The sequence below is a fragment of the Blennius ocellaris genome (genome assembly GCF_963422515.1).
Source record: "Blennius ocellaris genome assembly, chromosome: 1".
In the NCBI taxonomy this organism is placed as follows: Eukaryota; Metazoa; Chordata; class Actinopteri; order Blenniiformes; family Blenniidae; genus Blennius; species Blennius ocellaris.
The window spans coordinates 27,129,427-27,155,017 of NC_137650.1; the positions used below are offsets into that span (position 1 = coordinate 27,129,427).

At 37.3% G+C, this 25,591-nt stretch overlaps 1 protein-coding gene across 1 annotated transcript in view; it reads left to right on the plus strand.

Annotated features, from left to right (window-relative positions):
• Positions 1-25,591, plus strand: part of LOC308132308 (glypican-6-like) — a gene marked incomplete at its 5' end in the record, with an annotated part of 129,090 nt that overhangs the window by 10,634 nt on the left and 92,865 nt on the right. Inside the window, one exon of the mRNA XM_080499358.1 lies at positions 16,060-16,218. Within this exon, the coding sequence (XP_080355484.1) occupies positions 16,060-16,218 (159 nt within the window). The remainder of the gene's footprint in view (positions 1-16,059; positions 16,219-25,591) is intronic.

The window sequence follows — 25,591 nt, forward strand, 5'->3', positions numbered from 1 at the left end:
TGTGACCATAAATAGTAACTTCTACCTTTGCGTCTGTGAAACGGACAATGACGGAAAATAAATAATGCCAAAGAACAGTCATGCAGTACTTGGTAATGTGAATTTCTCTGAAAAGTTATACATTATTTTGGTATTGTATAACAGTGTATCTTCTTTATTTTTTATTTTATACAGTAAATCTTATTTCCTGCTGAGTTGGTATAGCTGGATATATTTGTTATTCACACATTGTCATTGTGAACTTTCCAACGGGAGAGTAAACTGAAAACAAACTTGCATGCAAGCCAGAAAAAGGATTTGTATAATTGACAAACCCCTTATGATGTGTGCAATGTCTCTTTTTACGGATGATGTATGGACAGCCATGTGCTAATATGTTTTATCCCCTGAGGTAGCGTTCACTGGTGTGAATTTTGTTTGTAAAATTGGCCACAGACATTATCCATGACCGAGGCATGGAGCTCCACGGTATATTGTAAGTCTATTTTAATAGACTGAATGCATGACTGAAGCTACTGGCCATAAGCTCCGCTCAAGTGTTTGACTTGCACCGTGGCTTACCTTTGACATTTAACTCAGAAGTTCCCCACTGCAGTCTAGTTCCAGGGACAAGGTGTTAAGCCTGAGAAGTGCAGGAATGCTCATCCAAGCGTTAATGCATAAGAAATTGAGTTAAATTTAGTAAAAGTGGAGAATGAAGGTGTTAGATTGGAGGAATACCCGACTTTATGGGAAGGTCATGAATCCAACTTGTCAATTAGAGGAAGTGTTTAATTTTCATGTCAAATACATTTTGCTCATATTTCTCTTGTTGTTTCAATTGCATTCATGTCTTTATATTTTGTAACTATGTCTTGGAGTAAATATGCATTATTGACTTTGGATTCTATTTTTCATGGGAAATGGCGACTGTGTGGTACAATATTGATCCAGACACTGACTCTGTTATCAAAGGAACACAATGACTCTTTTTTATTCTTATTCTGAGGGAAATACAGCATGTACAGACGAGATAAAAATCTCCTGTGAGTTGAATCTTGAGGAAGATGTGCTCGTGTCAACATCAAACTGAAATACACAGCGTGACCTTAAACCTAAAGCCTTTAAGTCTTTGGTAGCCTAAACATAACCACACACACAGGTTCAGGATTCCAACCTTGCTCTCATTCCTGTGGGTTTCTTTTTTTTTCAATTATTATTATATAAATGCCGTTCACACCAAACAGCATTGCTCAGCAACAACAACAATCAAGTATACCATCAAAAGAGTATGGACACAAAGAGTTGCTTTGAAAACATTTTTTGGGAGGCATTGAAGATGTTCATGTTTTTTCTGACAGTTAAGATCCAGGTCTCCTATAAATGGGAGGACATTCAACTTTTAGCTTGTAATAATGTTTTTTTTTTTTGTGATAAGCATTGCTATAGTGTCACCACAGTGGAAGGTGAAAAGGTGAATGCTGCAAGTAAATCTTTCTGATCAGTGCCACACATGCCACAGTCAAGCCTCCGATGGCTAGTCTTACCTTTTTATTTGCATTGTGCCCACCGTCCTGTTTTCCATGATGTAGTTAGTGCAAGTATTTGATTTGTTTAAGGTATTTTTCATGTTTACAAAGAGATTATTGTAGTTTAACTATTTATTTGATATCGTTTTTACCTGTCGATAATGCAAACGGTTCTCTGGTTTTGGTATTTTAGTGTCACATAGGCGTTGCAATGGTCATTGCCTAAAGATTGATATTTTCTTTTTCATATTTCCACCTCAGTAATAATGTTTCATTCAGCTTTCAATACAGAGCCTGGCTTCTGCTGATCTGTGATTGTGCAGAAATACCTCCAGCACTTATCATTGTTGAGGAAAATCAGCCAAATATGTTTATCTGAAGGGGAAAAAAAGCATTAAAAAGTGGAAGAAAATATCAATGTTTGTCTCTTTTGAGAAGTCAGCCCAAGCAAAACTTCTGTGTTGTGTAGCTGCAAAATGAAAATACCTCTTTGATGGACTCACTGAAAATGTAATTAACTCTTGTCTTCTTATTATCTCTCGGCAGTGCTTGCCATTTTATATTAACAGAAACAAGGGGTAATTGCAAACTAAACAGTTAACACATCATTGTCCATGCATTCAAAGAGTTAGTTTACCTACACTGCTGCCATGTGCCAAGCACACAGGCTGTCAAATGTAAAGGGGGTTAAAGTTTACATCAGATTGACAAAGAAATGGCCAGTCACTTTCACAGCATCTTGTTGCATCTCACCATTTGCTAAATGTACCATGTCTTTATATCATTGTCACTTTTTTTTCTTCTTAACCCTGGAAGTCATATGAAAGTTAGACAATCTTTTAGCCATCTCTGAGCTCGGTAACATATGGTTGGAGCGATTGTGGGAATTATCTGTGTCATCTTGTTTGGACATATTCAATTTGGGACTCAAGCCCCAGCGGAAATAGTTGAAAGTGGGTGATTTGGGTGATGGAGAGGAGATCCAGATGGCAGAGCAGCAGTAAGATCAATCGAGCTTGATGCATTTTTCCCACTTCAACATGCAGACAGATGTGATTCAACACAGTAATTGGGTTTACTTCCAGTTCAAAGATTTCTGTTGACAAGTAGTAACACCTTGAAACGAATTGGAAGCTCAGCAGTAAATACCCTTAAGTAGGTTTTATTCCAGTGACGATTCTATCATGACAACAAATCAATTTGATCTTTGCACATGTTTTTAAAGTTCAAAGAATTGAGATCAGTGTTTTTACCTTGGTGATTGATGTAATTGACAGTTTGCTAACATTTTAAAAGCCATTTCTGTTTTTTTTTCAAGTGAATATCGGGGCTGAAGCTGGTTTTTTCTAAATTATTAATTATATTGGCAGTAATATATATATATATATATATATATATATATATATGAGTATCAATGTATTAAAAAAGTTCATTTGAATATAGAAATATAAGAAGCTAATTATTGGATCATGTTGTCTGAGCAGATAACTTGATAGACTTTTCCTCAACTGTCAATACATTTAATCAATACATGGAGTACAAAAACCTGGCAATGTTTTTATATGCTTATTCATACTATTAACCTGTAAAAACCAAAGGCTACCTTAATATTTATTAATAACTGCTACAACTTAGCACATTTTGTTCGGTTTCATAGTCAACTACATCATACCATTTACTAAAAAGACAGGTGTATAATAATATAATGTATGCAGTGATACAGACACATTGGTATGGTTAGTCACATTTTTAAAATGTTTTTTAATTGCTTAACTACATTGTTGGGCTACTCTTGATTGCAAGGGTGATTAAGTGGATCATGTAGTTTATCAGAGTTAAACTAAATTACCAGGAGCATCACATCACACTGTGTAGCCTACTTTCTTGTTGAAAGGTGAATATGAATGAGGGAATCCTTTATTCTCCTGATTTTAAAAGGCAACATATCATCTGGAGTATTAAACCAGCTACAATAACTTTCCTTCTGCCCTGAGCTGTTTTTCGTTTTATTCAACAATCGAGAGCATTCACACGGTCTTCCATCACTCAACAAGCTCTAATTGTATTTGTGAGCGTGATTGAGTTTCCATTTGCCCTCTAATCTAGGTCATGTCAGCTGAATAAAAGGCCCGCTAAATGTGCCGCAGCCCAAATAAAGAAAGGACAGTCATGGCCCAGATGTGAGCGCTCTCTAAGCTGTACCTGAGTCAATAGATCTAAAAGATAGAGGTGTCAACCTTTCACAGGGAGCTGAGGCATTGGCAGCCATTTAGCTTTTGCTGTCTGGTGAGGTTTTCGTCCAAAGAAAGCAGAGAGTGAAGCATCAAATTGCTTTGTTTTGTTTTTTTTAAATAAAAATGTTTTTAGGTTAACTTAAACCAGGTACTTGACACGAAAAACACTGAAAACAGGATGCTAATGAAGGGCAATAGAAAACAAAAAAGAGACAGTAATTCCTCATTCACAGAAATGACATGAAGAATATGATGTGCGATTTAAAAAAAACAACCAAAGCCTGCATACTGCACTTGACTACACAAACCGTCATTGCCCACTGCTCCCTATGAGGTAGTCAGCTCATACTGTGAGACACTTCTTTCAGAGCTCCTTCCGCACTTGGAAATCCTCTGGAAGTCCTGTTCCTTGGAAATGTCAGTCTCCATCTGCGACAAATCATAGATCCTTACTGTGTCAATATGGCAGCCTTTCAGCCTCAACTTCTGGAGGCTGAAAGACGTCGTATGGAGCCGAACTCCAAACAGTAAAACGTGGATGGATGTCAAATTTGATTGGTGCATGAGATGAGTAAGTGTGCTTTAGCACACTCAGAGTGATAACTGACCCCAGAAGGCAGTTTTGAAGTGTGGCTTCAACCTTGTAAAGGAGGAGAAAAATACACTACCGTTCTTGGGTAGGCTCCTGACCTGACTTGCCTTTTTTCAGGCATCTTCAGGTATTGTGTAAAAATAATGCAATGTTTTTCTGACTGAAGTGACTAACATTCGACCTGTTTGTTTACTATAAAGCAATATATCTCTGGGTATGTTAGGCTATATAGGGAGAAAGTGAAAGATTTCAGACTGAATCTTTGGTAAAAACACAGAAACTGGAGACCTTATTTGAGCGAATTGAGATGTTATAAAAAAATAAGGATTTGGTTTCTCCAGACCTGTGCTCTCATTTGTGTGTGTGTGTGTGTGTGTGTGTGTGTGTGTGTGTGTGTGTGTGTGTGTGTGTGTGTGTGTGTGTGTGTGTGTGTGTGTGTGTGTGTGTGTGTGTGTGTGTGTGTGTGTGTGTGTGTGTGTGTGTGTGTGTGTGTGTGTGTGTGTGTGTGTGTGTGTGTGTGTGTGTGTGTGAGTTGGTGCTACATGGCAACTGGGCTTGGAGAGCAGTGAAGGGGCTGGCCTGAATGAGATTGGAGTGAGAATGTGGTTGTAGATCAATGATAATAAATGTGATTCATTCAAGATGGTGCTTCCCAGTTATCGAGCGCAAATCTGCTGCGGTGCGAAACCCCTTACTAACAGGCTGCAGTCACTGGTGTCCTAAAACCAGACAAAAACAAGCCCCGATTTAATTGCAAATGTAGGTTACTTGCATAATGCATACTGTATGAAGTGCACTTAGTTCTTTTAGACTCTTTCGAGCAAATTGTTTTCAGGGGAACAAACTTGCAATAAATCTCATCGTCTCTGAGTACAATAGACGAGGCCACACTCTGCAGCAATTAATTTAATTTACTGGATCATTACGTCTTCTTTATGAATTTTCAACGTGGGTGAATAATCATTTTTTTTCCCTCTCCATTTCATGATATGCTGGGTAAGTTGGCTCATAGCACTGGTGAGAATGTTCTCACTTTATAAATGCTGGCAAGAGTGGTCAAGAGATGTACCAGATGGCACGGCCCATATGCAGTTTGCCCTTTAGCCAGGTAGACTAATGAATCCTTTTGGGAGTTAATCTGGCATATTAGACCCTCCATGGACATAAAACTCTCTTTTCCCACAGCTGCCCAGAAATATCTTTGAGTTTTTAACATTTCCATGTGACACATGTTTACTGTAATAGAGCCACATTTACAAAAAAAATATTTTGTGTATCAAATTACCCAATTATGAATAATTTACAACTTGGGTGGGCAATATCACTCCCAACAAGAGACATGAAGAAAATGTGACTACTATGGAGAGCTGAGCAATATTTTCTTCCACAGCTCTGCTCCATATTGATGCACTTTCTAATTAAATAGCAGTATTGTATGGTTTTGATAAACTTTTGTTCCTGCTCATATCAAATTGTGTTTTCATTTGGAATTGATGTCTGATTACATTGATTGATTATGTAACCTTTCAACACAACAAAGATGGATAAATGTTTCCTTCAAGCATGACCTACAATGTGTAACGTTAAAGCTATCATATTGCAACTAATAACACAATAAATTACCAGTAATAATAAAATATTAACATATTTCTTAGAATCACAGTTGAGAGAGTGCTGCATAATCTGCATAGTCAATGAATGAGTATGGTGACTATACCAGCCATTATACCTATTTATTTAAGCTTGTATTACCAAGAAATTAAGTGCTCTTTATGTATTATCAAACAAAATATTAGGTCCAGTTATCACATTATTGGCTTTATTGCATTTAAAATGGCCAAAATGGTTATATTATTAGCATTACGCTCTTGGCCATTATCGATCCTTACATACCACCCTTAGGATAAAAGCAGTCGCATTGCAGGTATTAAATAAATATATTCTTTTGATTCGTTGATTTTCTGCGACCCTTCTTGAGTGGGCCAGCGACATACAAAAGACCCATTGTGGCCCCCGGGCCATACAACACCCGAGTGTGCTTTACACATTTTCTGGTCAGTTGGTGTTTGATTTTAATAATCATGCTGCTTTCTTTGAGAAGCAGTGGCGCTTCTCTGTATGTTCCAACTGCAAATGGGCAATTAATGATGTCCATTACTGCAGTGGAACCGAACACCTTTACAAGGACAGTGAAGGTCCTTGTAGCAGTCGTCATGGAAATTATGAAGCGTCCTGCTTCTGTCTGATTTCTATGGACTAGGCTTGAGAGTGAAGTGTGGTGAGTTCAATAACAAACAACAAGAAATAGAATAGAATTGAAACGAAAAGAAAAGAAATATTATCATTGGAAGAAATGTATTATATGTGGAATTAGAATTTATTCCAAGAAATCTGGTTGTAAATAAGTATGTGATGGATAGTGAGGGCTTTACATCGACAGTGTGAAAAGATTGCTTCGGCTATCGCAGTCCCTGGCTGGTCCTTTGTCAGCTAGTCACTCAGGATGCAATAAAACATGGAGATTTAATGGAGAAGTATGAGTGCAAGCACAGCCTGAAAAATTCTCTTGTTTCATCAGCCTTTTTTAAAAATATGTGTAAAGGTTTAGGACTTGTAGATTATATTTTTGCTTTTATTATGATTCAAAGCATATTCGCAACACTTTTTTATTTTTTTTTACAACCATTGAAAACTATTTTTTGCCATCAATATTTCAATATAGCACCATCAAAATAGAATCATTGTTTGTTGTTTTGGAAAATCTGACAATCAAGCAATGTTACATAATGCCAAGAACATTCTGTAACTGACGTCTTCAAGTATTAGCCCCTGTTTCATTAAAGTGCGGTGGCTTTTTTTCTGAAATAACATAAAAAAAAAAAAAAAAATACAGTTTACATTTTGTTGTCCTATAATTTTCCTTTACCTCCTGTTAGAAGTAGCCTGATATACCCTTTTTCTTAACTAAAGTTTGTACTCTGAAGCAATGGCACAACAGTGTCCCATTTGATTGTTGCATCAAATCTACTCTTAACAGGATCTAGCACATCGGAGTGGACGCCTTAGGACCCCCTTAACTGCAGCTTTGAAGCTTTATCCTCAGGTTTTCCTTTGAAGGTTTATCATGAGTTTGCAAAGTGACTGAGACTAATCGGAATTCAACTCGACACTCTGTGACTATTGAGGTTCCACACCTTGTAGCACAACAACATGATGTATAGACCCACCTGCTGTTAGCCATTTAGCCCAAGACCAAATAGATCAATTATTGAGCAAACACCATTTGGGATTGCATGTCTTTGTGTACAAATGTTACCTACCTACTTTACTTGGAAGATTCAAATGCCTACCTGCATTACATTGAGCTATTTATGACCGTGATGAACAACATGTTTCCACCTTTTGTCCATGGAATGTTTCCATCTTCACTATTTTTCTATAAGAAAAGTAAAAGAAAACCATTTTCAGCAATATCGCCATAGTTTAGTAAACATACCACATACTTTAACCCCCTCATGCCGCAGCACTATACATAATGCATATATATAACTATAATGCATGAGAATTTCCTTTGACATAATATATTTTCTCAGTAAAGCAAAATGTTTAAGAGAATTCCGCTTGAGGTGCTTGTCTGCGTTTAAAAAAAAACCTCTGTTGTGGATATATTTGTGCTGCTGTTTGAAAAGAGAAAACAATCAGGGTTTAACCTTGTCATTCCTCTATGGTTGATGCAAACAACACAAAGGAACAACAAGGGAGAACTAAATTGAAACTTATCTGTTGCTCATAACATACTAAATTTGAAAACCGAATAGACAATATATTTTAGTGGAATCTAAATAATGTGGCATCAGAAAGGCGTCATAAATGACAGCTCAACTAAAAAAAATTCCAATACATTCTGTGTTGATCAGACTATTTTTGTCTGTCATCATACATCAAAAATTACCACAATAATGAATCACTCAACATCAATTGAGCATGTTTTCTTCTAAATATAGTATCAGGAGATCATTGCAATCATTTGCTAATGTGTGAGATGAGTAATTCTCAGGGTTTATTTTCAGCACAATGTCGTGCATGAGCTGTTTATATGACTGAAAAAACACTTTTTTCCACAAAGAATGGGTCTGATTTTATCAATTGTGAAAAAAATAATGCATTCATGTGTACTATTTTTCGATTTTTGTTTTTACTTGAACCTGTTAGGCAGAACTTTTATGGTGTCTCATTATTGAAAATGTGGAGGTTTTGGTAAGACATCACCCATATGAGTTGACTGTTTTGTACCAGATTTAAAAGAATCATACTGAAATTTACAGATTTTTTTTATTGAAATACTTGTAAAATTAATTTTTAAGCACAGAAGCTTTAACTCTACATAAACACGATTCTTAGACGTTACATTATTGAATAAGAAGAACTCGGTTACGTCCGAAATATGATAGTGGCCACACTTGTGGTCAAAATAAACCTTACTGCCATTAATAAAAGTGCAAAATGACGATATCTGTAATCGAGAAATCCACTGTTGCTAGTGGAACCTGAACTATAATCTCCCAGTTTTTCGAGAGATGTTGTTACCTTGCACACAGCAAATCAACACCTTAGTGGCAGTCACTGCACTTCAGTTCATCTGAGGCGCATCTAACCTCAGATCTGCTGTGTGCCTCTGGGGAATCTGCTTCAGTTGTTGAGCTGTCGGCTCTGCTGACAATTTTAATGAACCACTGTTAGAAAGGGTAAAAAAAAAAAACAACGTGCCATCCTTTTTGCCTGCCCATTAGCTATGATTGCAGCATATGCTGGGATATGAAACCTCAAACACTCTGAATACATGCTTCTTTAACATCAAGGGATATGAAGCCAAAAGGAACTGAGGCCAAGTACAAGGCAAAAAAAAAAGAAAAAAAAGAACGCACACCAGATGACGTTAGTTCTTTAATCTCCACGTGAACGTACCTTCAGGTCAATCCACTCTCTCTCATTGACCTAAATATTCCACACTTTGTTGGTTAGAAGATCAGAATGTGTGGTTGCTCAAACATGTATCACATCATAATAATCTTTAACATAACATTTGTAAATGGGTGCAGGGAGTTCTGTGAGAGAAGCTTTGTCAAACAATCGCAGTCTGCTCTCCTCATCTGCATCGAGCTGGACCTGTGTGTGCATTTGCCCAAGCTAGTCAGCAATTTTGTCTAATTACAATGCTATGCTTCAATCATGCTTTAGAGTGCACAGCGATAGAGATCCGGAGGGGACAAACACATCTGCGCATCAAAGAAACCGAACAAAACAAGTAATGTGTGATTGCATATGAAAGCCTAACAATATTTCTTATGCCTCGCTTGCGCTTGATTAAGGAGCATTTGAGCTAATGCCAGAATGTTTGACTTTAAAAACCCCGAAGGAGATTAGCATTGGTCCTTAATTATCTTGCCTTCTGTAATTACATACATTTAAATCTTTGATCAGCTTGTTCTGTGGGATTTGCAGCATTTGCACTCGCAGCAGCTCGAAGGACATCGCAGTGGATTTCGCTGGCTGGGTCAGGTTGACCATATGATTGACAGCTTTTATGTGTGCTTCATTTCACAGCGATTACCTAACTCTAGTGCAATAAATCACAGGTAATCCTGTGAGTAAATAATGTATTATACTTGTGTGTATGCTTTGTGAGCTGATCTTAGAAATTGTGATCACATTTGAAGTGTATAAAAAAAAAAAAAGATAAACCTTAATTGACAAGATTTTTATATTAGCATGTTTTTCCTCGATATGAAAAAAACAAATAAACAATTGTTTTGATCGTATTGACACTTTAATCAGTTTTGTCGCAACACTCGTAACACAACACAGACTCTCGGCTCATCTGCACTCTCAGTACGTCCTGTGTGTTAAGAAATGTAACAAAAGCCTGTGTCCAAAGTGAAGAGCCTCTTTAAGTTTTTGAAAAATGGGCACCGTTTTTGAGCAGCGGCAAAGTAATTGGTTGCAGTGCTCATTTAGTGGGTCTTTTTAACAGATGCCATGGACTTGCACTGGGATGGTTTCCAACGTTCCACCTCACTGGCAACCACTGGTGATGTTAAAAATAAAACTGTTATGTCTTCTTTCACTCGTTTCTTCTATATGTTTTATGCATTTTAATGGCCCAGATGTTTTCCCAATTTATTATCAAGGCTACTATTTATGCAAACATGCATTACCCATGGCCCTGTAACAATTTGCATTGACTGATTTTATTTCTTAACCTAGAGATTCTGCATTGTATTACATAAACAATACATATTGTACACAAAACTAAGTGCAAATATCACTTGATATCCACATTTTCTCAATAGTATGGTTAAGTGTATTGTATATTCTTTTGGCTTTATTGTATTTAAGCCCTGCATTCATTTTAGCAGTTTGCCAGTTTATAAGCATCACATATTCTATATTAAACCACTGTCCTTGTCTTTTTGATGCATCCAGTCCTTTGTTGAAACTATCAGCATCCAGCCTTATGGGTTTATTGCACCCTGACATACTCAAGTGTGCACAAGTGTAACCCTGCAAGCATGTCAAGCATTGTCAGTGGTTTGCAAAGCAACCAACTGGAACAGGTCAGAATTGGTCCAGTGAGCCAAAGTAAGTCCCATCTAGATTTTGAGGCGATTAATTACTAACTTTACTGAGGTCGGTTTTACTGTTTGTTTTAATCTTTTAAAACATACCTTATCTTTTGGAAACAATGGATGTGTAAACAAAGTAGATGTGCAAAAATATTGAACACAGGTTATTTTTGAATTACTGCTATTTATACCCTCCAGTTTTTTTTTTAATCCGTTTTATGGAAAGCAACCAGAAAAAATAGACAGTTGAGAAAAGGAGCAACATGTCACAAATTCAAAGTCACAATATAATAAACATGCAGCTCACACGCCTGGTACTCAAAAATTTCCTATTTTATGCCGGCTTATGTAACAACAGCATCACAGTTTTTTTTAGAGGAAGTAGCTGAATATGTCAGAATATGTGTTTATGCAAAAACAAGTCTGAGAGATGAATAGAGAAGTGCACAACCTGCGAAAGCTAAAAAGCACCACACATTCCTTTCAGCTGTCATTCGCACTTAAGTACAACTCTGCCTTCTATTGATTTTTCTGTTTTGCCAACCTTTAGTGACCAACAGTGGTATTCCACCTACTTTGGCAAGTTAAGTCAATTTACGGCATCAACAAATGCTTGTAATTGAAAGTGACATACTTCAAATTGTCAGGGTCTATGAATGCAAAGAGTATTATTTCCGTTTCAGTGTTTATTTTCTCTCAGCAAGTGTTTCAGTTTTTTTTTTAAATCCTGATAAATAAGCCGCCATTTACCAACTTCTTGAACCATGCCAATCAAATGTTATCTTTAGTCAGCCTTGAAAATCAAATATTTTGTGTAGACACGCTTTGCTAAAGACTAAATGTTATGCTACATTACCTTTTTAATCATAAGAGTTTTTGTTTTTGAAGGACAACATACACACACACCAGCCTCTTCATTCTTTAGGTGTACTTATGAAAATGCTCATCAGGATAATGGCTAATTATCCAATCACATGGCAGCAACTCAAAGCATTCAGCAATGTAGACACGGTCAAAATGGTTTGCTGAAGTTCAAACTTCAGCATGAGAATGGGAGAGAAGTTGATTTTGGTGACTTTAAACTGCCTTAGTTCTTAGTACCAGATGGTCTGGTGTAGTACTTGCTGATATGCTCGGATTTTCACACAACTCCATCCCTACCCCACAAACTGATTGAGCTGTTGGGCGAAAGCAAGAAAAGACCACACATGTTAGCTAAGAAAGGGAAACTGAGGCATTCTCAACATTGGACAGTAAACAATTGAACAAGTTCGAGTCTGAGCCTCAAATTTTGCTGCAGAAGTTAGTGTAAGAATTTGGTGTAAAGACATGAAAGCATGAATCTATTCAGCCTTATATGATGGTTCAGGCTGCTACTGGTGTAATGAATATTGTCCTGGCAGACTTTGTGCTGCCTAGTATTAATTCAGCATTATTTAAATGCCACAGCTGACCTGCGTATTGTTGCTGGTGATATCCATCCCTTTATGACCACAGTGTACCCATCAATGTGATGGCTCCTTCTCGCAGGATCACACAATGACCAGTATTGCCACAAAGCCCAAAGAACCTCCAGCAAGTTTTTTTTTTAATAACATTTTTTTAAACATGACCATGAGCTTACTGTATTGAAATGTCTTTCAGTCACCAGATTTCATTCCAAAAGAGCTCTTTGGGATATAATGGAATTCATGTTGTGGATGTTCAGCCAACAATTCTGCAGCAAATGTGCAATGCTGGCAAATCAAAACCCAAATTTCTGCAGAATGCTTTCAGCAGTTTGACAAATCCATGACAGTAAGAATGAAGACCGTTTCGATGGCCATAATATGTCCAACCTGCTTCTCGCAATGTGCGCCTTGTGTTTTGGCATGTGTTGTATATTGAAACAGAAGCGACACAACACAAAAAAAAAAAGTAGAATGGCAGATGTGTGTTGTCAGTAGAAACATAAAATAAGACTATGAACATGTACAGTTGTGTCATATGTATCCTACATTCCTTTTGCGGGATTGTTTCCTTCAGTTGAAAGCTTCGACTGGTTTAGCACAATATTGCTTTTTCGGATTTCACAGAGTGAAGCTTGTCACAGTGGAAAAATCAAGTGTGACAGCGAAGATATGATAACCGGAGAAACAAAATTACCTTAAAGAACCACCAAATAAATATTGTTTGCTGTGTTTCATCATTTTCTCTGTCTCAGAGAGTTCGGATTCTGTGGCCAGGAGGTTTTTGCATTACTCTGGAGGAACGGGCTCCTGTTGAACTGTTGATGGTGTACCTCATTACTGTAGCTGGGTGCCTCTCTAAGGACTGATTAAGGATTGAGCACATTTGAGAGTGCCAGCACGTACATACTGCATCTTCCTTGTTTCATTATCTATGCATAGCCCCTTCATCGATGGCTTACTGTATATGTATGCAGATCACCAGTTTTTTTGCCTGTGCCCGCATTGTGCACCATGGAAGGACCTTTGCAAAAAATCCTTCACAATCTAAGTCTCGAGTGCACGGCAGTGTTTCCTCTCTGGCACAGCAACATCCATTTCATCTTTCTTTTTCAAATGTTAATAGTTAATACTCAAAACCCTCAGCTGCTTGGCATACTGTTTTCAAAGAATCTGATAATGATGTGGGACTCTTTCAGTAGGCAACGACAGAAATGTGACACATTCATTGACTCATTAAACATTTGCAATAAGTCACATTTTCTCAAAATTTTGCACAGTTGCTGCTGTTTTCAGCAAATAATATTTACTTGTTGCACAGATGTTGCATCTGGATATACATTCATACATTCAGTGTTGGCCAAAACTAAGCACTGATCTTTGCAGTTTTTGATGGAAATATTACTTCTCATTTTATTTAAAAAAGTATATTTTTTACTTTTAATTACTTTTGTATGTCAAGTACAATTGGTATTTTTGTGTTTTATCTACTGACCAAAGCACTTTTGCTCTTGTCGAGGTTATTTAAAAAAAAAAAATCTGATCACTGAAGTGTTCCCAAACTCATAGACTGCTCCAGCTCCTCCACACAGTACTTTAAGATACTGGTAACTCCACGGTCCGTTGAGCCCAGTTTCTTTCTGATGGTGTTGTACGTTATGGCAGCAGGGATAGGTATTTAATTTTGTCTGGCTTTTTTTTCTCTTCCCTTTATACGGTTCAATTATTTTTACACAATAAAGGTACTCTCATTCCTCACTGAGATAAATTCATATTTCTGAACATCTTCAATATCCATCAAATTTTTAGTGAGAGGGTTTTCAACTATGTGAGGGAATTTACTCAATGTTTGTGTTCAAAAATCCACAGACTTGTAGCTCAATTTTGAAATCTTGTTTGCTGTGTGTGCTAACCAAATGGAGGTGGTCTTGTAATATTACTAACTTAGTGTCTTTGAATTATATTTCCTATTGTTTAGTAAGGTTGATGGTCTCAAATGCACAAAAATCAAATAAACTGTTTCCACTTGATTCAATAGTCCAAATGCATTCAAACTAATGCTGTCAATTGATTAATAATAATTAATGTATTAATTGCACAGTTTTCTGTAATTAATTGTGATTAATCACATTGTTTTTCTTCAGATTTTCGATTGAGTTCAGCAAGTTGGCCTGAGTGAGCCTAACATTGTTTCCACAGGGAGAGACCATTGCTATTGAGTCATTTTAAGACTTTGAAAAATGTCCTTTACTTAATATGTGCACAGTGAACTAGAATACAATTTTGATTAGATTAAATCTTGAATGCTTGTGTTGAATATGACTTAATACACTACGCACAAAAAGTAGGGCCATCTGTGTGAAGTGTATTATTCTTTAATGTATCACTGGTGTTTGGCAATTTAGCTGGAAAGTCTGATTGTTCCTTTTTTAAGAAGGTGTCTCCGTTGCGAAGAACATGCATTTGTAGATCTAAGTATGTGGGTTGAATCCATGAAAAATGTGCAAATTTCTTTCTTTCAATGTGAAGCTGCTTTTCACTGCTGTTGCCATTAAGTCTCGTTTGGTGCTGTTTAGACATCTGGAAGAGAGAGATTGTGCAGTTTATTTCCATAGAATTTCAAAAAAGTCAATAAGCACAGTTGATAAACATTTTAGGCAAGCAAAGAGCACATGAAAGTGAAAACCTGATCTGTTGGAAAAATATTCAAGCTGCTAAAAAAGAATCAATATTAAGCTTATAACTTTTAAATGAGCCTAGTGTCAAAGAGTCATGCACTCGACTTCAAAGTTCTTCATGGCCTTATGGCGCCCTTTCAATTCTTCACTTGCTGTCCTCCAACTTTCCCAGTTTTGGCTTTGTGTGCTTAGCCTTTTGGTGTTTCTGAAAAATAACAATCTATGTTTTGTTTAACACCAAACCACACACAGCCAGTAAGTAGGTGGTGGATGTGGTGAAACATTAAGCAGCTAAAGAGCTTTCAGAGACGCGAGAGTGAGATTAAGAGTTACTTTGATCATGTATCCTGTGATCCTGTCTGCAAATAGTGCATGTTTTGATAGTTTAATGGATGTGCAAACAAGCAATTACTGATCACGATCCCATAGTATTTTGTTGTTTTGTTTACACTGTGTAGTGTTATCCCTGAGTGAGGGAAAAAACAAACAATCATTGCAGGTTTAATGCAGCCAAAAGTGCTAATACTTTTGGCCAATTACAAAGTTCAGTTAGTTAAGCCCCTTGAAGCATCTTTGTGATTTGAGAAAGAGAAAACAATCGACGTGTTCTGACTTGATGTGGCACTTTCTACAATCAGCACTGTCTCTGTTTCTGAATGTTCTGGTTTCAATTTGATGTAACACTGATGTATGTAAGTGATCTGTCAACAGCACAGTGCTTTATTCCGTCAGTGGTATAAGGTAAATCCTGCACGCTCCATCAAAGTCACTCGCTGTTTCAGATGATTGCAGGTGACCGACAAAATATTATTCTTTCCCATTTGTTACAGTCTGTCCTGCTTTGATAGTCTCAGTGGTGAGAATCCTAAATCACAGGAGTGTTGCGATCAAAGACTTGGCTTATCCTTTTGAAAAATCCAAATCCTGCGACAGCGATGTGTGTAAAAACGCCGCTCTATGTCTGTGTCTTCTTCAGGTGAGCACCTGCGCGTCTGTCCTCAGGGATACACCTGCTGCACGTCTGAGATGGAAGAAAAGCTCAACCAGCAGAGCAAACTGGAGTTTGAGAACTTGGTGGAGGAGAGCAGCCACAACATGAGAACAACTTTTGTCTCCTGGCACAAAAAGTTTGATGGTAAGCTCCTCTCATTGCATTTGTTTTCATCTTTTTATAGCAAACAGATGCTGTGTGACATATAAATAGTCGTCCCAGACGCCATCACTACAAGCGGAGCGTACTCCAGACAAGCGCTGTCAAACATCTAAATACAGCCTACTGATGACGTGATTAATAATTACTATGGGTGCTGTTAATAAGAAATGAGCACATTGTTTCGGAACATAGTTGATCTGCAGTCTGCCTCTCAGCTCTGAACTCTTCACTGTCATGTTTTTCATGTTTCTTCTATCTGCGGGGTTGCCTAGCTGGCCATCACTCCTGTTCTCTTCACACTCTTGAACGCAACATGATCGTGTGATTGCCTGACAGAAACACTGCTTAATGTGCTATTGAGGTAGTCATTGCGAATCTACTCACGTTATCACAGTAGAAGATGACATTGGATTGGCGTAAGGAGCAGTTCATGTCGAGACGTCTATCTTCCATTGTTGGTGGCGGCTCAGCCTCTGATCGACGGCGGTTGAAAAAATAGGCTCAGTAAATGTCAATCTGATTGAGTCACGCTGCCATATTATTGTAAGGAAGTAATAGGCAGGATAGGTATGAAATGTGTTGGATGGATGGACGGTTCCACTTCTTCCTACCAACTTTCAGACATGTTGAATTAGTTTTACGTGAACTTTATTTTAAATTTGCGTCTGCCAGGATGTTAAGAAATGGTCAGTTAATGGCAGTACCTCAGTTTCTGGGGAGAACATTAGTAATTCAATTGATATGTATTCAACATATTGTGTTCACGTTCAACCCGCCAATTTAGATTAGACAGTGTATATATTCTTTTTGAGTAAATTGAAAGTTAACTCCCAACAGAAAATAAATCCCAGGTTTTAGTCTGTGGTCTGATGAAAGTGCTCTCTGCAGCCATTGTTTCTACTAAAGCACGCTTGTGTGGGAAGAACTGTCACTCCGTATCACCGCAGTACCATGTGGATGAGTGAAAACACTTCTCAGCATGGCTCCTGCTTTCATTTAAAGTAGAATGAACCAACCACAGGTTGAAGACAAAGGCGCTTTGCAGAGTTGGCAAGTATCAAAGTATCTGTACATTGTTACTGTACTTAAGTATATTTCTTTGTCTGTGTCCTTATTTAAGATTAATTTGAATGAAGACATTTTATTTTTTCATCCCACTTTCCAACATGAATAGTGGTACTTTCTACTCATTCCATAGTTAAAACCTGCTCAAAGATTAAAGGTACTAATGGTAACAGTTGTCAAAAGGTTGCTGATAAATTTAAGAGTGATCAGCATATTACCTGTTTTTAAATTAGAAAATAAGGAATTCCCCAACTTTCTCACATAAAACTCAGATTTAATATAATCATCAATTTGTGTCATTACTCGTGATTTAGTTGGTGTATTCACACTGAAAAATATAGTATTGGAATAATAACAACTACAACTTGTATCTGTTGTCTAATTTGTACTTTTTGAATTATTTCTTTACTAATTGAATCTGCGCCTTCACTTATTATGAAATATCTGGATTTCTATTGAAGTAAAAATTTGTTTTCTTGATTCTGGTATTGTTTGTCTTTACAGTTTGCATGTATGGCATTTTTATTTGGTTGGCAACAAAACACATACATGCAAAACTGATTTGCATGTATTAACTCAATGATTAGCAGATTTTGCCAGCTGAATGCTAAGCAGTTAAAAACAAAAGATTGGTACATAAGAAAATTCACTTAACCACTTCAGTCTAAAGCTTTTTTTTTTAAAAGATACACAAAGTTCAAAAAGCAAATAACTGTGACATAAAAAAGACGTGGCCATTCTGCTATGGAGCCTTGATGGGGAACAATAAACAATATGACTTTTACCAGATGGTTTGAAATATATAGCAAAATAATTTAAAGGATGGAGTGAATTTCTGCACCAATCACACAATCTCACGTATGTTACGTCAAGAGCAGTCGATACTGGGTAACTCGTGACACAAAGAGCTTGTACAACTCAAGTTTTTACATATGCACATACATCACCGATCCACTCAGCTTCACATCCTTCTTCGTCTGTTAACTTTCATCCACCTCATGGGGTTTGAATCATCCCTCATCAATTTTAAATGCCCTCATTTCTGTCCCCAGTTATTTATAGGGCGCTATTATGAAAACCTTAACTTACTTTTTGATTACTGACTGCTTCCTCTGGAGGCCTGTGGATTTTGATACATTATTGAGCCGTCCTGGAGGCATAAATGAGTGTAGCACATCCAGGATTAAGGTTTAGGTACTTTGAATGTCCAATCATCTGGCTAAGAACTCTTTTAACCCATCGCTCGGTAAGCTTCACACTCACCCAAGGAGACTTTAAGCCCAATCATATTCCAGTGTAAGGCCTGCATGGTATGATGGAATAAACTCTCAACCAACTATGCTTTGCAGCAACTCTGCATTTCTTTTGCTCTGTATGATCATGCTTCCTGCCTCCCAACAGGTTTACTTTATTATTCTCAGAAAGTCCTAGTGTTCTTCACCGTAGTTGCCCTTAGGTAACTTGAATTTGGGACCAGAAATATGATAAATATTTGCAGTATTTATGTGTGCTGAGAGAAAGTATGGAGGGACACTGACATGAAGTGAGAGGGCTGTGTGAAAGGGGTAGACAAGGAGAGAGTTGCATCACATCAGTTAAATAATAATTGCAGTGGATGAACCATGATAAAAGGTGGCTCATGCTCAGTGGAGTGATTTGGGATTGTAACCACTGTGCAGAGTGTTGGCGGCTGTGGAAGCCATCTATTTTTTACCATCACTTTGATTTCTGTTCTTATATATTTAAAATGTCACGACATGTTAGACATTATTGATTGAAATATCAATCAGTCGCTCTCGTCGGCCTCAGACACTCACAGTATTACCGATTACAAATGAAAAATGTATCATAATGCTGTACAATTGTGTCAGATTAATTTATGTATGCCAATTATTTGTCTTGCGTCTATATTTCTTTATCGTCAGCCATACAGCATGGACCTGTTCAAATCAGGAAAAGGGCATGTTAAATTAGAGTGTGTGTGTTTGCACGTCAGTGCAGATCCATGTAGTTGTTTGCCTGTGTGTGTGTGTGTGTGTGTGTGTGTGTGTGTGTGTGTGTGTGCGTGTGCGTGTGCGTGTGCGTGTGCGTGTGCGTGCGTGCGTGCGTGCGTGCGTGCGTGTGTGCCTGCGTGCGTGTGTAAACTTTTTAGAATCTGACAGTCGAATAGAAAAGTAATTAAAAAATGTGCAATGTGGATAACCAGTTTCCACTTTCTCATCTGCATTTGTTTGAGGTCAACATGGTTGAGCTGGTTTGCTGTTGGTTGACTTATCCTTGCATCACACCACACCAAGAAGCATATGCATAGGATTTGCATAGACTCACTCAAATATGCATATGAATTTGCTTGCTGAAGCAATCATTAAAAAAAGTTCAATATTGGTGGTTGTTACTATGAATGTTTACATAGTTCTAAATTAGTATCCAAGTATGTTAGTGTTAATCAAGTAATTTTCTAAATTCCCCTATACAATACATGTTTTTCTAAATGTCTTCTGATATAACTGAGCTGATTTCCTGCATAATCGTCTCATTGAATAGCTGTAAATTAAACAAAATAAACAAACAAATCCAAAATCTTATAGAAAAGCTGAATCTGCAATATTTCAACTTACGGTAACTTGAGTGACGTCCTGAAAAATTGTATTGCTTTATTGTTCCAATAGATAAACTTAACTTAAATGTCAAACTAGTTTCTATTTGTTCTCAGTGCAATTCAACAGTGTACATTATCTTTGAAAAATGTAATTAAGAATGTGGCGTTGTGAGAATTTAAAGCGAATAATTGCAGACAAGTTTGATCTACATCTCCTGTATTACCTTTCTGCTTGTAATTTGCTTTTTGCTGCATGCTCATTAGATTCAGTTTACTTGATGCCTTCCTCTTCTCTCAAAAGATCTTGGCATGAGATTAGTGTGTGGCTGGTTGACTAAAGTCTGAATTGAGCAGCAGTCGTGGTTGACTGAGTTCTTTGATCCTGCCTCAGAAGGGCTTCTCTGCTCGACGTTGAGTGCTACAGTGTCCCTCATTCACTTCAACAATCCCTCATTCACACCCGGCCTCGACCAAGACCGACTCAAACACAACATTCCATTCTCTCTAATCTCCTGTCTCTAAAAATTCCTACTGGACTGTGTAAGCTGGAAAACGGACACAGAAAAAAGAACCACTCAGGTTTTACAGATTTATTCTTCAGCAGCAACATTTTATTTATCGGTGAAGGAAAAAAAAAAAAAAAACAAAGAAAAAAATCTCAAAAGGATTTTGAGGCATAGTGTCCAGTTTTGACAGACAAAGTGTGTTTTGTGCCTCATAATGAAATCACAAGCTGGTAGTTGTGTTGCCACCACAGGATATCTCTTAAATCTTAGAATATATGGAACCTACACCAAACGTATTTTGTTGTGCATGGAGGAACAATAAGTGGGAATTAAATACATTTACCCCTGGAAGTAAGCACATCGCTCCCGTGCATGATACCATAGCCCCTTATTAAGCAATGGGAGGACTAAACAAAGCTTTGATGGGAAGCTAGGGAGTGATGAGTCACAGTCAACTGTGCTCTTCAAAATCAACCTCATTAAAAACAACCAACAGAATGATGGCTGTGAAACATGTTGTATATTATCTAAATGGCTAAAAACACCTTTTGTTCCACTTACACTTGAACTACAATAGTGTTCAGCAAACAGTACTTTCCAGCAGCTCCCGTGTTTCATACATTTTATGTCCATTCAAACAATCGTTGTACATTCAGGTTCATACTTATTACTACACGAGAGACCAGCTTTATTCACCTCACGATGAGAGAATAATAAATAAAAGTTAAGCTTTCAAATTTAAATGAACCATCTAGTTACGCAAAAGCAGATTGCAATACGTTAACTAATGGTAGGCAGCCGGTTTATTATGCTTTTTTAAATAAGTCCTAATAGAGTTTGTAACCTGTATAGACTTGAACAAGACCTACTTCACTGCTATACTGACAAAAATATATATTTTTTTGACTGTTTTTTGACTGGTTACCACGTCACTATGAATGCAACAGACTGGCTTGGCTCAGTAAAGAACCGTCCTTTTCCTCATCTTTGTTTCTCACCTGTCACTCTGCCCCTGTCACCCTCACCTTCAGTGCTTCTTCTCTATGTTCAAGTAATGTGGTTTCTGTCTTCTGGATATATTCAGTGCAGGATGTTGACGACCACACTGATTATGCAATTTGTCAAAATTCATCAAATTCTGTGATCTCATTGAAGAAATTAAATCAACCTTGAGGAAATTCTCAGACTTCAAGAAATATTGAAACTGCATCGAAGGTCAGACTCAGTTTTATGCTATATATATGGACATAAGAAAAAAAGAAAAAAAAACCTCTGGTAATCTACCAACTTCCCCAGACATCACAAATTCAGATTCTTTACATTTATTATTCATGTTTGACATTCATTGAAGTACTTACCAAGTGAAAATTTGAAAATGCCCACAGTTCTTAGCTGACATCAATTGGTTACATCAAAACAGGATCTCAAAGGTCCTCATTATGCTACACTCGCCCCACTTCAGCTCTGAAGTTATGAACCAGAATAATAATCACCAGTTTTGTCATCACCCGTATGCATTATATTCTTCTTAAGAAAACAAGTGATAATTTCACTTAATGATTGATCACATTCTGATAGATTGTCCTCATAAAGCTCAATTCAACATAGTACTTTCTTCTTTTTTTTTCAAATCACTGCACACTTGATTTATAACTTGAGTGTGTTTAATTACTCCACACACCAGCTCCACTTCTGCGGGCCGAATACTTCAGTTTGTGGACTGATTTGGAATTCCCATTATCCTTTGTGCATAATATAATAGCCATCATTATTAATTTATGCTATGCATAAATTAAATAAAGGGGTTACACTTGATGCACAGTGCGAGACTGATAAGATTTGGCCTCATTTAGACATTACACTCGAGTTAAAAGTTTGGCTCCTCCTGCCAGCTGGACACAAATTTGGCAGAAGTAAACAGTGAGAAATGTGTTTGGTTCACTTCCATAACTCAAATTTACAATTTTATCCCACAATGTAATACTCCTCAAATATTTCCCTATAAGAAGACAATTTATGAATTTCAAGCTGATGGATTTATTGGTCTCATTCAGTAGCAGATGGAACAAATGAAGTAGCAAAAATAATATGAAAAGAAAGTGTAATTTGGGGGATTTTATTGCAAGGTAAAATAAGCCAAGCTGCCAATAAAAGTCATGATTACAGTGTGCTTCTTGCAAAAATATGTTGTCTCAAAGTGAAGTCAAACAAGGTGTATGAATGTATTTTCTTCATCTTTAAGGGAATGATGAGAGATCGCAATTCCTTTTTTTTTTTTTTTATTAATCCAATACCAGATTTTGCACAGACAGGAAAATATGTTTAATAAGTAGTGATTAAAAAAATCTAAACTAATAAAAGAGAGAAGCTACGGTTACTTTGACCATAACAAATTGGATTAAATGTCAATCTGATTAAAATTGCATCATGTAAACAGTATGATCTGATTAGATTTACCCATATCTCATTGAAATTGTGATTTGATCAGAGGAAGTGATGTAACCCTGTTTATGATCCACTTAGTCCATTTAAATGGCACGTCAATTTGCTTTTCATTGTAGGAGCATTATTTGCATGTTCTGTTCAGTTTCATTCAACCCTGCCACAAAAAGCCCGATTCACTGCATGGCTTGTCTCTTCCTGATCAGATACAAAACAAAGAATGTGTTTCTTTGATGCTCCCGTCTGTGAAGAAATGCAAAAAGCTTGATTAGTCAAGTTGAGAAATCAATACTGCCGGGCTTCCGGGTAAAACTAGGTATGGGATCATATGTACGTTTTACAAATGGAATGTCCATTTGTGCAAAGCATCATGGAGTTGATCCACTGACTGAATGGGATGATATTCTCGGTGCGGATCAACCTGCCCTGTGCTTCTTTTTTTACGTTGCTCTTTGTCAGAAATAATATAATCTGAGTAATTAAAAGACTGTAAATTATGATTAATTATATGGCATATATTAATATAACATATATTAATGATTTATTTCATGTATTTCAGAAAGACCAGTTTTGCTATACACAACTCCCTCAGCTCTAATGCAATGATGTAGGGAATCTGCACTGCGCTTTTAAATGGTTGTAATTTACTATTGTAACAGATAATAGAACAAGTTAATTCTTGCATTTTCCAATGTGTATAAAAAATAAGTTGCACTGCTGGTAATCAGAAAAAAACTATCTTTGAAATGCTTGGTAAAACCATGTAGTTGCTTTCTTTAACTCGAGGTCAAATTGAAAACCTTTAGAGATCAACAATTGTTTTTTTTTTTGTTATTCTTGTTCAAAGTTTAATTATGCTTTGCCCAATAATTTGACCCCACAATTGAGAGCTGCCCAATAAGGCAATGGATGTAAATCTAGTCTTCAAATACTATAAAGTTCAGGTGGTGAATTGACTTCACTAAAATTAGTTGAGCAGTCTCATGAAACATTATACAAATCCTGTGAATATATTCTGATTTTACTATTCTAATTAACTATAAACTAAATGTATAACCATAACTATAAAAACAACCACATTCAATTCCAAAATCCCAATTCCATACACAGTAGCTTTATTTTTTCAGTCCACTGGCCACATTTTTTACACTAGTGCTTTTCCACTTTACTGTATGCCACATGCACAAACTGAACAACTGAAAGCAGACTTCATGGATCATTAAAAGTATGCAGTAAGCGTTTTCAGGCAGGAGCCGTTGAATACACAAGATGTTTACTTTTGTAAGAAATTAACTCTAAAATAATTGATACATAATGCAAACAATAGACATAAAACCATTTCAATGACACTGTGACTTTCAAGCCGAAGCCTTTTTGTGTAGAACACATTACCCAGGACATAAAACAAATCTACAGGACACAAAGGACGGCACACAACATAGTAACCATCTGATGGTACAAGACCTTCATTACACAGGAGATGGCACTAAATTACACACAGGGCAGGACACCAGCGAGGACAGGGCACACATTGATTTAACCCCCCGCAGTTCAAACCTCTGTGACAGTTGCATGTCCATTTCTAATGAAACCCAAAACCGTACGGACGCTCGGTTCCTGGAAGTGTTCATAAATAAATAACCTTCTGTTTTGGTGTCCCCGTGTTATCCTAAGTGAATGTCAGGCAGGCTGTAAGTCTCTGAGGACGTAGAGAATGGGGTCTGTCCAGCAGTGCTTCAGCTGAGGGTTGGTGGCAGCTTCCATCATCTGGCACAGGCTGCAGCCCGGTGTCACTTTTGTACTTCAGGATGGATGGCTCTGTATGGCCTGGGCACTGCTAACTCTGTCCCACTGGTGAGCTTCAAGGAGAAGCTATCAGAGTCATGCCTTTCCACTAGCTGCTGGGGAATGGGGGGGGGGGTCTATGGGTCTGGTGCTGTGTGATTCTTCTTTTCAATGTATTTATTGAATTTAAACTTTGTGTCAGATATTGAAACGCATACACTGGGAAAACTCACTTACAAAAAAATCCTATCCTCTGGATATTGAGTTTGCACCGGCTGCAGCTGAGATCATGCCGTCTGCTGAGACCGATGAAAAATGTTACCCCCCCCCCCTCCTGCGAGGGTGCTGATATGGTCCCCTCAAAGATCCGCAGTGTTTCATCTCCTTTTGATTTTCATGCATCATTTGAAATTGACTGGAAGTAGTGACCGTGAGGTTGGCATAATTTTAGTTTAGCATTCACTCGAGATGCGACAGTGAGTAATTGGCATGTCTCACCTATAAATTGCAGCCGAGGCGATGTGACATCAGCGGCGCTGAGAGGGAAGACGGTGATTGTTCTTGCATTGTTGATTAAATCATTCTTTATCCTGTTGAAATACTTTCTGCCGCGCTGTGCATTCATCTGTTCTGATGCCATATCTATTAAATTTGTCATGGATTTAGCTGTTTTTGTTCCTTTTCTGTATGGTTGTTCCTGATGATGAATATCTGAATTTTAACTCATTTGAATATTGAACAATAGGATAATAGTTCATATGCATGTGGGGCCTCTCTGGTACAGAAGTGGATAATCTTTGTGCTGCAAGTTCGGGGAGGTGTGCATATCCTAACAAAACATAATGTAGCTGGCTTGTATTTTTGCAGGTGAGGTCATAGCAGTTATTGCTAGCTCAATGTTTGTGGCAGGATATGATGTCTTGCATACATCTAGTTCAAAAACCTCCCATAGAGTATG